Genomic DNA, 14,732 nt, shown 5'->3' with positions numbered 1-14,732 from the left:
TTTTTCCAACTCATAATCGCTCATGTACAGCATAGCGCCACCTACTGACATGGGAAAAACCAAAAATTTTATTCTTCAAAAATCTATATCTCATCTTCTATTTACTCAATTGTCATCAAACTTCATACGCAAACTCTTCATAGCTCACCTGACATGTACGCCAAATTTTGTGCACTTTCGCCCCTGGGGGTGCTGGTTATGGCAGAAATGATATTGCAGCTTCTGATTTGTCAAACTTGGCAAGCAAACTCTTTACAAGACCCTTATTGGGGCGCTATTATTATTAGGGCCCGAGCACCGTACAGTGCGAGACCCTATCGTTGCCATGTGTCCAATTCTGTGCTTTGTCGCCATTGCGGGAGTAATGTCTCTTGCCGAAGAAGCTGTGGAAGGTTTTTCGCGGGGACGCATGCCCCCGCCCCCCTTGGCCGCTGGCGCGAGGGCCCGTCGAGGCCGCTTGCGGCTTTAATTATTCTTCTTCCGTCTTCTTCTTCTTCTTCTTCCGTCTTCTTCTTCTTCCGTCTTCTTCTTCTTCTTTATTTTTCTCCGCTGTTGGGCCATTTTCGGGGCGCTTGCCATGGGCGAAAACGCACGAAATTTGGCACCAGTTCCGAGAATTGCCACCGCTACTCAGAACCAGAAGCCCAAACTTGGCCGGGGCTCCGGGCCTCTATAGCGCCCCCTAAGTCGCTGTGATTTTGGCCTCCCGCATTAAGGTGCCTGGGTGCCATGTAGTTTGTTGTAGTGGCATGCCATTTGGTACGCATATGTATCTCACTTAGCCGGACAAAAATGTAATGCCAATGCATTAGCCACGCCCAACAGGAAGTGAGGTAATTTCACTTTTGTGCGAAATGCATGGCCACGAAGACGGCGCAACTCCTCCTAGACCGTTCATAGGAATGTCACCAAAATTGATACACATCATCTACAGACATGGCTGACAAAAGTTACTAAATACATTTCACGTAGGATCAACCGTTCGGAAGTTATACGTCAATCAATTTTCGCTGCAAAATTTTACATGCTTAAAAATTCATAACAAATCTTCTGATTGCTCAAAACTGCTCATACTTCACACGCAAATCACTCATTGGGCTTCTGACATGTTACCCAATTTCTGTGATATTTTGCCACTGGGGGCGCTATTTTTGGGCAAAAATTCCAATCTTTCCTCAAATTTGGTCAAACTTCACGGCCACCCTCTTACTACCTCCCATGTCATGTATACCACATTTTGGGAATTTTCGTCCATGTGGGGCGCTGTTTTTGGCCGACGCAATTGCTCCAAAACGGGTTTTTGGTAAATAATTCCATAATGCTTTTCCTTCACACCACTACCTTGTGATAGTATGTTGCTATTATAGATACTTATTTTTCCAACTCATAATCGCTCATGTACCGCATAGCGCCACCTACTGACATGGGAAAAACCAAAAAATTTATTCTTCAAAAATCTATATCTCATCTTCTATTTACTCAATTGTCATCAAACTTCATACGCAAACTCTTCATAGCTCACCTGACATATACGCCAAATTTTGTGCACTTTCGCCACTGGGGGCGCTATTTTTGGGCAAAAAATCCAATCTTTCCTCAAATTTGGTCACACTTCACGGCCACCCTCTTACTACCTACCCTGTCATGTATACCACATTTTGGGAATTTTCGTCCATGGGGGGCGCTGTTTTTGGCCCACGCAATTGCTCCAAAACGGGTTTTTGGTAAATAATTCCATTATGCTTTTCCTTCACACCACTACCTTGTGCTAGTACGTTGCTGTTGTAGACCCTTATTTTTCCAACTCATAATCGCTCATGTACAGCATAGCGCCACCTACTGACGTGGGAGAAACCAAAAAATTTATTCTTCCAAAATCTATATCTCATCTTCGCTTTACTCAATTGTCATCAAACTTCATACGCAAACTCTTCATAGCTCACCTGACATATACGCCAAACTTTGTGCACTTTCGCCCCTGGGGGTGCTGGTTATGGCAAAAGTGATATTGCGGCTTCTGATTTGTCAAACTTGGCAGGCAAACTCTTTACAAGACCCTTATTGGGGCGCTTGCCATGGTCGACAACGCACGAAATTTGGCTCCTTTTTCTTAGACTGCCACCGCTACTGAGAACCAGAAGCCCAGATCCGGGCGGGCCTCAGGGCCTCTATAGCGCCCCCCGAGCACCGTACAGTGCGAGACCCTATTGTTGCCATGTGTCCAATTCTGTGCTTTGTCACCATTGTGGGAGTTATGTCTCTTTCCGAAGAAGCTGTGGAAGGTATTTCGCGGGGACGCATGCCCCCGCCCCCCTTGGCCGCTGGCGCGAGGGCCCGTCGAGGCCGCTTGCGGCTTTAATTAGGGCCCGAGCCCTATGGGCGAAGGCCCTATTGTTCTTGTAAGAGTTCACTATTATTATTCTTCTTCCGTCTTCTTCTTCTTCTTCTTCTTCCGTCTTCTTCTTCTTCTTCTTTATTTTTCTCCGCTGTTGGGCCATTTTCGGGGCACTTGCCATGGGCGAAAACGCGCGAAATTTGGCGCCACTTCCGAGAATTGCCACCGCTACTCAGAACCAAAAGCCCACACTTGGCCGGGGCTCAGGGCCTCTATAGCGCCCCCTAAGTCGTTGTGATTTTGGCATCCCGCATTAAGGTGCCTGGTTGCCATATAGTTTGTAGTAGTGGCATGCCATTTGGTATGCATATGTATCTCACTAAGCCGGACAAAAATGTAATGCCAATGCATTAGCCACGCCCAACAGGAAGTGAGGTAATTTCACTTTTGTGCGAAATGCATGGCCACGAAGACGGCGCAACTCCTCCTAGACCGTTCATAGGAATGTCACCAAAATTGATACACATCATCTACAGACATGGCTGACAAAAGTTACTAAATACGTTTCACGTAGGATAAACCGTTCAGAAGTTATACGTCAATCAATTTTCACTTCAAAATTTTACATGCTTAAAAATTCATTACAAATCTTCTAATTGCTCAACACTGCTCATACTTCACACGCTAATCACTCATTGGGCTTCTGACATGTTACCCAATTTCTGTGATATTTCGCCACTGGGGGCGCTATTTTTGGGCAAAAATTCCAATCTTTCCTCAAATTTGGTCAAACTTCACGGCCACCCTCTTTCTACCTCCCATGTCATGTATACCACATTTTGGGAATTTTCGTCCATGGGGGGCGCTGTTTTTGGCCGACGCAATTTCTCCAAAACGGGTTTTTGGTAAATAATTCCATAATGCTTTTCGTTCACACCACTACCTTGTGATAGTGCGTTGCTGTTGTGGACACTTATTTTTCCATCTCATAATCACTCATGTACAGCATAGCGCCACCTACTGACATGGGAAAAACCAAAAAATTTATTCTTCAAAAATCTATATCTCATCTTCTGTTTACTCAATTGTCATCAAACTTCATACGCGAACTCTTCATAGCTCACCTGACATGTACGCCAAAGTTTGTGCACTTTCGCCCCTGGGGGTGCTGGTTATGGCAGAAATGATATTGCAGCTTCTGATTTGTCAATCTTGGCAAGCAAACTCTTTACAAGACCCTTTTTGGGGCGCTTGCCATGGTCGACATCGCACTAAATTTGGCTCCTTTTTCTTAGACTCCCACCGCTACTGAGAACCAGAAGCCCAGATCCAGGCGGGCCTCAGGGCCTCTATAGCGCCCCCTAACTCATTATGATTTTGGCCTCCCGCATTAAGGTGCCTGGTTGCCATGTAGTTTGTAGTAGTGGCATGCCATTTGGTACGCATATGTATCTCACTAAGCCGGACAAAAATGTAATGCCAATGCATTAGCCACGCCCAACAGGAAGTGAGGTAATTTCACTTTTGTGCGAAATGCATGGCGACGAAGACGGCGCAACTCCTCCTAGACCGTTCATAGGAATGTCACCAAAATTGATACACATCATCTACAGACACGGCTGACAAAAGTTCCTAAATACGTTTCACGTAGAATAAACCGTTCAGAAGTTATACGTCAGTCAATTTTCAATGCAAAATTTTACATGCTTAAAAATTCATAACATATCTTCAAATTGCTCAAAACTGCTCATACTTCACACGCAAATCACTCATTGGGCATCTGACATGTTACCCAATTTCTGTGATATTTCGCCACTGGGGGCGCTATTTTTGGGCAAAAAATCCAATCTTTCCTCAAGTTTGGTCAAACTTCACGGCCACCCTCTTACTACCTCCCATGTCATGTTCACCACATTTTGGGAATTTTCGTCCATGGGGGGCGCTGTTTTTGGCCAACACAATTGCTCCGAAACAGGTTTTTGGTAAATAATTCCATAATGCTTCTCCTTCACACCACTACCTTGTGATAGTGCGTTGCTGTTGTAGACACTTATTTTTCCAACTCATAATCGCTCATGTACAGCATAGCGCCACCTACTGACATGGGAAAAACCAAAAAATTTATTCTTCAAAAATCTATATCTCATCTTCTATTTACTCAATTGTCATCAAACTTCATACGCAAACTCTTCATGGCTCACCTGACATGTCCGCCAAATTTTGTGCACTTTCGCCCCTGGGGGTGCTGGTTATGGCAGAAATGATATTGCAGCTTCTGATTTGTCAAACTTGGCAAGCAAACTCTTTACAAGACCCTTATTGGGGCGCTTGCCATGGTCGACAACGCACGAAATTTGGCTCCTTTTTCTTAGACTGCCACCGCTACTGAGAACCAGAAGCCCAGATCCAGGCGGGCCTCAGGGCCTCTATAGCGCCCCCTAACTCGTTGTGATTCTGGCCTCCCGCATTAAGGTGCCTGGTTGCCATGTAGTTTGTAGTAGTGGCATGCCATTTGGTACGCATATGTATCTCACTACGCCGGACAAAAATGTAATGCCAATGCATTAGCCACGCCCAACAGGACTGACATGGGAAAAACCAAAAAATTTATTCTTCAAAAATCTATATCTCATCTTCTATTTACTCAATTGTCATCAAACTTCATAAGCAAACTCTTCATGGCTCACCTGACATGTACGCCAAATTTTGTGCACTTTCGCCCCTGGGGGTGCTGGTTATGGCAGAAATGATATTGCAGCTTCTGATTTGTCAAACTTGGCAAGCAAACTCTTTACAAGACCCTTATTGGGGCGCTTGCCATGGTCGACAACGCACGAAATTTGGCTCCTTTTTCTTAGACTGCCACCGCTACTGAGAACCAGAAGCCCAGATCCAGGCGGGCCTCAGGGCCTCTATAGCGCCCCCTAACTCGTTGTGATTCTGGCCTCCCGCATTAAGGTGCCTGGTTGCCATGTAGTTTGTAGTAGTGGCATGCCATTTGGTACGCATATGTATCTCACTACGCCGGACAAAAATGTAATGCCAATGCATTAGCCACGCCCAACAGGAAGTGAGGTAATTTCACTTTTGTGCGATATGCATGGCCACGAAGACGGCGCAACTCCTCCTAGACCGTTCATAGGAATGTCACCAAAATTGATACACATCATCTACAGACATGGCTGACAAAAGTTACTAAATAAGTTTCACGTAGCGTAAACCGTTCAGAAGTTATACGTCAATCAATTTTCAATGCAAAATTTTACATGCTTAAAAATTCATAAATCTTCTAATTGCTCAAAACTGCTCATACTTCACACGCAAATCCCTCATTGGGCTTCTGACATGTTACCCAATTTCTGTGATATTTCGCCACTGGGGGCGCTATTTTTGGGCAAAAAATCCAATCTTTCCTCAAATTTGGTCAAACTTCACGGCCACCCTCTTACTACCTCCCATGTCATGTATACCACATTTTGGGAATTTTCGTCCATGGGGGGCGCTGTTTTTGGCCGACGCAATTGCTCCAAAACGGGTTTTTGGTAAATAATTCCATAATGCTTTTCCTTCACACCACTACCTTGTGATAGTGCGTTGCTGTTGTAGACACTTATTTCTCCAACTCATAATCGCTCATGTACAGCATAGCGCCACCTACTGACATGGGAAAAACCAAAAAATTTATTCTTCAAAAATCTATATCTCATCTTCTATTTACTCAATTGTCATCAAACTTCATACGCAAACTCTTCATAGCTCACCTGACATATACGCCACATTTTGTGCACTTTCGCCCCTGGGGGTGCTGGTTATGGCACAAATGATCTTGCAGCTTCTGATTTGTCAAACTTGGCAAGCAAACTCTTTACGGTATTTCGCGGGGACGCATGCCCCCGCCCCCCCTGGCCGCTGGCGCGAGGGCCCGTCGAGGCCGCTTGCGGCTTTAATTATTCTTCCGTCTTCTTCTTCTTCTTCTTTATTTTTCTCCGCTGTTGGGCCATTTTCGGGGCGCTTGCCATGGGCGAAAACGCACGAAATTTGGCACCACTTCCGAGAATTGCCACCGCTACTCAGAACCAAGAGCCCAAACTTGGCCGGCGCTCAGGGCCTCTATAGCGCCCCCTAAGTCGTTGTGATTTTGGCCTCCCGCATTACGGTGCCTGGTTGCCATATAGTTTGTAGTACTGGCATGCCATTTGGTATGCATATGTATCTCACTAAGCCGGACAAAAATGTAATGCCACTGCATTAGCCACGCCCAACAGGAAGTGAGGTAATTTCACTTTTGTGCGAAATGCATGGCCACGAAGACGGCGCAACTCCTCCTAGACCGTTCATAGGAATGTCACCAAAATTGATACACATCATCTACAGACATGGCTGACAAAAGTTACTAAATACGTTTCACGTAGGGTAAACCGTTCAGAAGTTATACGTCAATCAATTTTCACTTCAAAATTTTACATGCTAAAAAATTCATAACAAATCTTCTAATTGCTCAAAACTGCTCATACTTCACACGCTAATCACTCATTGGGCTTCTGACATGTTACCCAATTTCTGTGATATTTCGCCACTGGGGGCGCTATTTTTGGGCAAAAAATCCAATCTTTCCTCAAATTTGGTCAAACTTCACGGCCACCCTCTTACTACCTCCCATGTCATGTATACCACGTTTTGGGTATTTTCGTCCATGGGGGGCGCTGTTTTTGGCCGACGCAATTGCTCCAAAACGGGTTTTTGGTAAATAATTCCATAATGCTTTTCCTTCACACCACTACCTTGTGATAGTACGTTGCTGTTGTAGACACTTACTTTTCCAACTCATAATTGCTCATGTACAGCTTAGCGCCACCTACTGACATGGGAAAAACCAAAAAATTTATTCTTCAAAAATCTATATCTCATCTTCTATTTACTCAATTGTCATCAAACTTCATACGCAAACTCTTCATAGCTCACCTGACATGTACGCCAAATTTTGTGCACTTTCGCCCCTGGGGGTGCTGGTTATGGCAAAAATGATATTGCAGCTTCTGATTTGTCAAACTTGGCAAGCAAACTCTTTACAAGACCCTTATTGGGGCGCTTGCCATGGTCGACAACGCACGAAATTTGGCTCCTTTTTCTTAGACTGCCACCGCTACTGAGAACCAGAAGCCCAGATCCAGGCGGCCCTCAGGGCCTCTATAGCGCCCCCTAAGTCGTTGTGATTTTGGCCTCCCGCATTAAGGTGCCTGGTTGCCATGTAGTTTGTAGTAGTGGCATGCCATTTTGTAGGCATATGTATCTCACTAAGCTGGACAAAAATGTAATGCCAATGCATTAGCCACGCCCAACAGGAAGTGAGGTAATTTCACTTTTGTGCGAAATGCATGGCCACGAAAACGGCGCAACTCCTCCTAGGCCGTTCATAGGAATGTCACCAAAATTGATAGACTTCATCTAGAGACATGGCTGACAAAAGTTACTGAATTCGTTTCACGTAGGATGAACCGTTCAGAAGTTATACGTCAATCAATTTTCAATGCAAAATTTTACATTCTTAAAAATTCATAAATCTTCTAATTGCTCAAAACTGCTCATACTTCACAGGCAAATCACTCATTGGGCTTCTGACATGTTACCCAATTTCTGTGATCTTTCGCCACTGGGGGCGCTATTTTTGGGCAAAAAATCCAATCTTTCCTCAAATTTGGTCAAACTTCACGGCCACCCTCTTACTACCTCCCATGTCATGTATACCACATTTTGGGGATTTTCGTCCTTGGGGGGGCGCTGTTTTTGGCCGACGCAATTGCTCCAAAACGGGTTTTTGGTAAATAATTCCATAATGCTTTTCCTTCACACCACTACCTTGTGTTAGTACGTTGCTGTTGTAGACACTTATTTTTCCAACTCATAATCGCTCATGTACAGCATAGCGCCACCTACTGACATGGGAAAAACCAAAAAATTTATTCTTCAAAAATCACTATCTCATCTTCTATTTACTCAATCTTGATCAAACTTGATACGCACACTCTTAACAGGTCACCTGACATATGTGCCAAATTTTGTGAACTTTTGCCACTGGGGGCGCTGTTTTCAGGCAACAATTTATATCTCGGCTTCTGATTGGTCAAACTTGATCAAACTTGACACAACAACTCTTCATAGGTCTCTTGACATGTATACCAAATTTGGTGAACTTTCACCACTGGGGGCGCTCATTGCGCTGTAGCAGTTGCAGGACAGGTGTTTACAATCATGAGGCACCAGGAGTATGTTGTTTTGGTTGCCTTAAACACACATGACTTGTGGGGAATGGGTAGGCAGTCGGGAGCAAGTGTTGTAGCGTTACATACCGACTAATAGATGTCTAACAGAAGACAATCCTATGTAGCTCTAGCTTGGTGACTTATGAGGTAAATACATTAATTTGGTTGGGAAGCCATGGCATAAAATGTTCTGTCCATGACAACATCTCAGCGCACCGTGTACTCTGTGTCCATTTCTGTGCTTTGTCGCCATTGTGGGAGTAATGTCTCTTGCCGAAGAAGCTGTGGAAGGTCTTTCGCGGGGACGCATGCCCCCGCCCCCCTTGGCCGCTGGCGCGAGGGCCCGTCGAGGCCGCTTGCGGCTTTAATTGTGTTTGTTCCTGTGAGTACTTCACGCCGGGTAGAAGAAGGGGTTTATGCGCATGCATCCTACTTCTATTGTTCTGGTGTCTCCGATGGGACCGTCTTACAGCGCACGTAGAGGTGTGGCATGTGTATTGCATCATTTTCAGCAAGCGTTGCATTGCCATATGTACCTGATATTTTACTGATCCGTTGCCCATGTGGACGCGATATTTTTTTTTAATAAAATCTCGTTGTGTGGATGTAGCCTGAGAGACCATTTAAAGGCCTTTGCAGGTGTTTTGAGTTAATTAGCTGATTAGAGTGTGGCACCAGGTGTCTTCAATATTGAACCTTTTCACAATATTCTAATTTTCTGAGATACTGAATTTGGGGTTTTCATTAGTTGTCAGTTATGATCATCAAAATTAAAAGAAATAAACACTTGAAATATATCAGTCTGTGTGGAATGAATGTATACATTATACAAGTTTCACTTTTTGAATGGAATTACTGAAATAAATCAACTTTTTCATGATATTCTAATTATATGACCAGTGCCTATAATATTGGTATAATCAACTTGAAAATCTCTTTTTCTTCTAGAGTGATTTGCAAAAAAGCACTTCCAGCATGTCGAGTTCGGCTGGCAGCACCTTACTTGAAGGCAAGTATTAAATACTTCTAGATGTATTTGTATGTTTATTTGTTTGGTGGATTGTTTCACTGGAAAAATGAGGCGAAAAGACCAGCACAAGCAGGTGAATGATATTTTTTTTTAAAATTCTTATAAACCCATTTGTGTTGGGGGTTTCTTGAAGCCACCCTCCAAAAAGCACTAAGGCTCTTCCTGTAATGTCTAACAAGGCTGAAGACACTTGTAGAGAATCTTGGACGCTCTTTCATGAACACTTGAAACTCTTGTATAACTTTTAGCTTTGAGCATGTGTTCAATCCTCCTCAGCTCGGGACACTTTTTTTTTTAATTAAATAAATTAAAAGGGTTCAAATCTGGAGACTGAGGAAGTTGTTACAAAGTGCTGATTTTGTATTTGTTGTCACTTTTGTGCTTCTATTTTTTATATATAAAATATCTCCAGGCTTTACATTAGCACCCGCCAAATGTGGGTAAAATTTGGCTTTGACGGGTAATGACTTTAGTCTCACTAGCCACTTTGGTGGGTGGTTTATTCTGTGGTATGACTATAGTTTAATTGTAGTTTTCTCTGAAGGCATCTGATATAATAAACGCATTGCAATGTAATATTACGCACCTACAACTCCCATGAGCACCTGCATAAACATTCTGACATGCTAGAATTGTTTAGAACGTTCGTTAACGTCTCGGTTAAAATCAGTGATACGGTAGCCTGCGGTTAATGAAGAAGCACCAAAGTTGCTGACGACTGACAAGCGCACTGTGGCGGCATATAGCTGGAGTTTCAAACCCTGCTGCTCAGGAAAACAGGGGCAGAGATGAGCAGGGCCGGAGCAGCATTTTAAAATCACCGAGGTCTGTGATGTGCAAAGCGCATGCCGAAAAATTTCAACATATTTAAATGAGGGGTGAATTACACGCCACACAAGATTTATTCCTGAAATTACTTTTAATGGTGTTTGAACTGAATATCATCAGTTTTGAAAAAAAAAATCATGTATGTGGCAAGAGTAAGAATAATTTAAGCTTGTTTAATGGTTTGATCTGGCCCAAGCAATGAGGACAAAAGAGACCCTAGCCATGTAGCCTATGGAACTAAAGCTACATTAACAATCTGGCATCCGTTACACACACACACACACACACACACACACGCGCGCACGCACAAAAAAAAAAATTCTGGGAAAAAAATCAGTATACACCACCATGTTTTAGGCAAAGTTATCCAAGGCAAACATAGGTTGAAACTTTCCACTCTATTGCTTTGGCTTATCAAATGATTTATTTTTAAAGTCACAAACAAGGCAGGCTACAACTGCACTGCTTCGAAAATGTCAATTTAACAGCTTGATGAAAGTGTGTTGATGGTTACCATGGAAACCCCGTGTCTCCTGCACTGCGTGCCTCCCCCGAGTTGCGCTCATTCGCTTTTGTGTTCTTGGTCTCCAAGCCGCACGCACCAAACACACACGAGACACAATCAACGTTTAACATAATTAACAATGCACTTTTTACGGAGACGTTTTAATGTTTTTTTTTTTTTTAAATCCAGTTGAATATTTCGCATACAAATGTATTTTCAGCTCTTAAAAATGACCGAGGTCCGGACCGCGGGGGCCTCATAGCTGGCTGCGGCCATGGAGATGAACAAGACGCTAATAGGAAGATAAGACAGTTCAATGACAAATGGAAGTTCGGGCGAGATTGGCTAGTTCGTAGCAAAACCGAAAAGACCCTGTACTGCGAAGACTGTAGAAAGTCTGGCAAAGACAGGCACCAGTAATTTTAAACTCGAAACTATAAAGGACCATGAAAAGTCAAATGCACACATCGGTACTATAACATCAAAACAGGCGAAGACGGCTAGTTCACTACAGGACAGCATTGCTTTCAAGTCCCTGGCTGTCATGAAGTCGGCTGAGCTGGAGAGGATGGAGCTGCTGTTTAGAAACGTTCACGCGATTGGAAAGAAGTTGATCCATTCCAGCTCTCAACTTATAGCCTGCTGGAAGCCTCGGGTCACAAAGACCATTTTTCATGGACCATTCAGACTCCTTTGATGATGAATGTCATGAGGACATTTAATGTCTCTCTCTACACATGTTCACACATGCATCACACACACTATTAATAGATTATACATAATAATACTTGATGATACACATAATACTTGCATATCAAACCATCAAATGTTTTTCAGTGATAAATGTTTTGAATTGGACTTTTAATGTTAGAATCAGTTCAGTTGTACTGAATGTTAATTTTCATATTATACGATATTTCATATTGTAAGGGGCTTGAATTTGAGTTCAATAAACAGAATACTCTGTTTATATTTTTGTCTGAACTGGTTGCATGTTTTCATACAGGGAGCTACCTTAACAGCACTGAATACTTGAGTGCTACTGTAGAGATACGCTGCCATTCATAATTAAATCTAGATCTTCCGAACTTTAACGTATCATGCTGAAGAAAAAACTGCGATTTCCTGGCAACAAAATTGTGGCTAGTGAAAAGGCTGAATGGCTAGTGACTCGGGAAAACCACTAGCCACAGTGAGCAAAAAAGTTAATGTAAAGCCCTGAGATGTATATGAGGGTAAGTCAAAAAGTTCTAAGAAAGATATTATAATTTCAGAAGGAATCTAAAATAATTCAAAAAAAGTAATACAAAGAAGGAATTCTCCGATGGAAACATCACTTGCAGAAGTGTTTAGACTTAAATGGCGGATATGTAGAGTTTTTTCATAAATAAAGATTTTTTTTTTCAATTTGTCTTAGAACTTTTTGACTTATCCTCGTATATGTCCATTATCTGGTTTGCACAAATAAAGAACCTTCTGTCTGCTTTGCATCAAAGCCCTGATTTTCCCCATAGCGATGGGCAACAAAGGGACTATCCATATATGCAAATTAATGTTGGGTGAAATACAAGACTTTCTTGAGACTGAGAGAAGTTTATATGTCACATTTTGTTTGCGTGACTTGATTAAAATGTTCATCAACAGTGATAACGCTATTTAAAAAGAAGATAATATAAAGATAAAATAAAAAAACTGAACTTTTTTTTGGGTCGGAGATGATGATCTACTTTTGAGTGGAATATTTGAAACCTGATGAGTAATGTTGAATTCATACAATAGTTTTTGATCATCCCCACTGTTCCCTGCTTTAGGTTCGAGCTATGGTGAGTTAGATGAAGACAGTCTTTGTTTGGAGGAAGATTCCCATGTGAAGTTCTCAGTGTGGGTGTCCTTCTGTGAGATCTACAATGAAAACATCCACGACCTGCTCGACTTTATCTCAAATACGTCCCACAGAAGGAGTGTACTACGACTTTGTCAAGATGTTAAAGGCAATACATTTGTCAAAGGTAATAAGTTGCAGTAGTCTGCTTCTGTTTTTCATATTGGTGTATCTAAAACTTTGTACTCCTTGTTCGGTGCTTACCGGATGATTATGATGTAGAGGAATGTGTTTGACAGTAGAGGAAAAGCCACAATAAAAGGTGCAGTAAACATATTGAACTTTCAATTAAATATTGTTGTCCATATTTTTCAAAGATCTGACATGGGTCCAGGTGAACAGTGCAGATGAAGCCTACAAAGTTTTAAAAATTGGAAGGAAAAACCAGAGCTTCTCTTCTACAAAGCTCAACAGCGTTTCAAGCAGAAGGTACTCCTCCCCCCCCCCCCCCCCCCCATAATGCTGATATATTTGGCGTCAATGTGCACTTGTAGTCATTGTTTTTTACAGCACTCTGTAATGTATTACTTAAACCTGTTCTTTTTCAGCCACAGTATTTTCTCCATCCGAATCCTGAGAATCGAAGACGTGGGTGTTCCTCGAGTCCAGATGATAAGCGAGTGAGAATTATCTCCTTGTTCTCGAGTCAATCGACATCCTTGTTCCTGTTTAGTAATTTTTTTTTTTTTAAATAATGTTTAAGACATGAAAAACATACCACTATGTCTTAGTCTATGGTGATTTCATTATGCTGATGACTCTTTAATTCATCCAGGTTGTCTTTGTGTGATCTGGCCGGATCAGAACGATGTGCAAAAACCCAGAACAGAGGAGACCGCTTAAAAGAAGCTGGGAACATTAACACATCACTGCTCACTTTAGGAAAATGCATGAATGCCTTGAGACTGAGTCAGACGCAGTCAAAGTGAGTCTGGCATCTCCCAGTTCTTAAAGCTAGACGGCCTTTCAATTTCATAAAATCAGTGAAATTTAGTTCCATCTGAAAGTTGCTCATTGTGATGTGTTTTTATTTTTGTAATATCTTTAAAAAGAAAAAAAACAGGCCATTCTGTGGCTGGGAAGTTATTTAATTTGAAGAGATTCCTGAGAAAATCTCATCTCATTATCTCTAGCCGCTTTATCCTGTTCTACAGGGTCGCAGGCAAGCTGGATCCTATCCCAGCTGACTACGGGCGAAAGGCGGGGTACACCCTGGACAAGTCGCCAGGTCATCACAGGGCTGACACATAGACACAGACAACCATTCACACCTACGGTCAATTTAGTCACCAGTTAACCTAACCTGCATGTCTTTGGACTGTGGGGGAAACCCACGCGGATACGGGGAGAACATGCAAACTCCGCACAGAAAGGCCCTCGCTGGCCACGGGCCTTGAACCCGGACCTTCTTGCTGTGAGGCGACAGCGCTAACCACTACACCACCGTGCCGCCCCCTGAGCAAATAATGTGCATGAAATCACTCGCTTCGCACAGTCAAGCAGACAGAGGAAGTCCGTGTGCGCATGCGCAGGTTTACCTGAACCACCGTCATCATTGTCATCTTTTGGGTTTTACGGCAGCTGGCATCCAGTGTTGCATTACTGCCATCGACGGGTTTACCTTTGACCGTGTACTGACAGTTCCATCATTCTGTCGCTAAACGAACAGCTGATTACACCGAGGTGCTCGCTGACCGCCGATTTATTTATTAGTTTGGTCCTGCGTTTCCTTTCCTTCACAACATAACGTCTTTACTTCTCGCTTTCCATTACTATAGTCGGCCTTTCATGTTTCATTCACGCACTCGCGTCCTCCGTTTTTCTCTCCTGTTGCAAATTTGTATCCCACAATGCCTTGTGCAAACGGGGAAAGTCCGCCATGTGATGCATGA

The 14,732-nt window shown here is 42.9% G+C and overlaps 1 protein-coding gene across 3 annotated transcripts in view; it reads left to right on the top strand.

The window, feature by feature from the left end:
* Positions 1-14,732, top strand: part of kif20bb (kinesin family member 20Bb) — a 42,819-nt gene that overhangs the window by 6,522 nt on the left and 21,565 nt on the right. For all 3 annotated transcript variants that reach the window (XM_060939770.1, XM_060939769.1, XM_060939771.1), the window contains exons 7-11: positions 9,544-9,604; positions 12,770-12,967; positions 13,158-13,269; positions 13,389-13,460; positions 13,616-13,765. In XM_060939770.1, coding sequence (XP_060795753.1) covers positions 9,544-9,604; positions 12,770-12,967; positions 13,158-13,269; positions 13,389-13,460; positions 13,616-13,765 — 593 coding nt within the window. The remainder of the gene's footprint in view (positions 1-9,543; positions 9,605-12,769; positions 12,968-13,157; positions 13,270-13,388; positions 13,461-13,615; positions 13,766-14,732) is intronic.

The sequence above is a fragment of the Neoarius graeffei genome, chromosome 14, assembly GCF_027579695.1.
Source record: "Neoarius graeffei isolate fNeoGra1 chromosome 14, fNeoGra1.pri, whole genome shotgun sequence".
NCBI classification, from domain to species: domain Eukaryota; kingdom Metazoa; phylum Chordata; class Actinopteri; order Siluriformes; family Ariidae; genus Neoarius; species Neoarius graeffei.
This window is presented reverse-complemented; position numbering and strand designations above follow the sequence as displayed.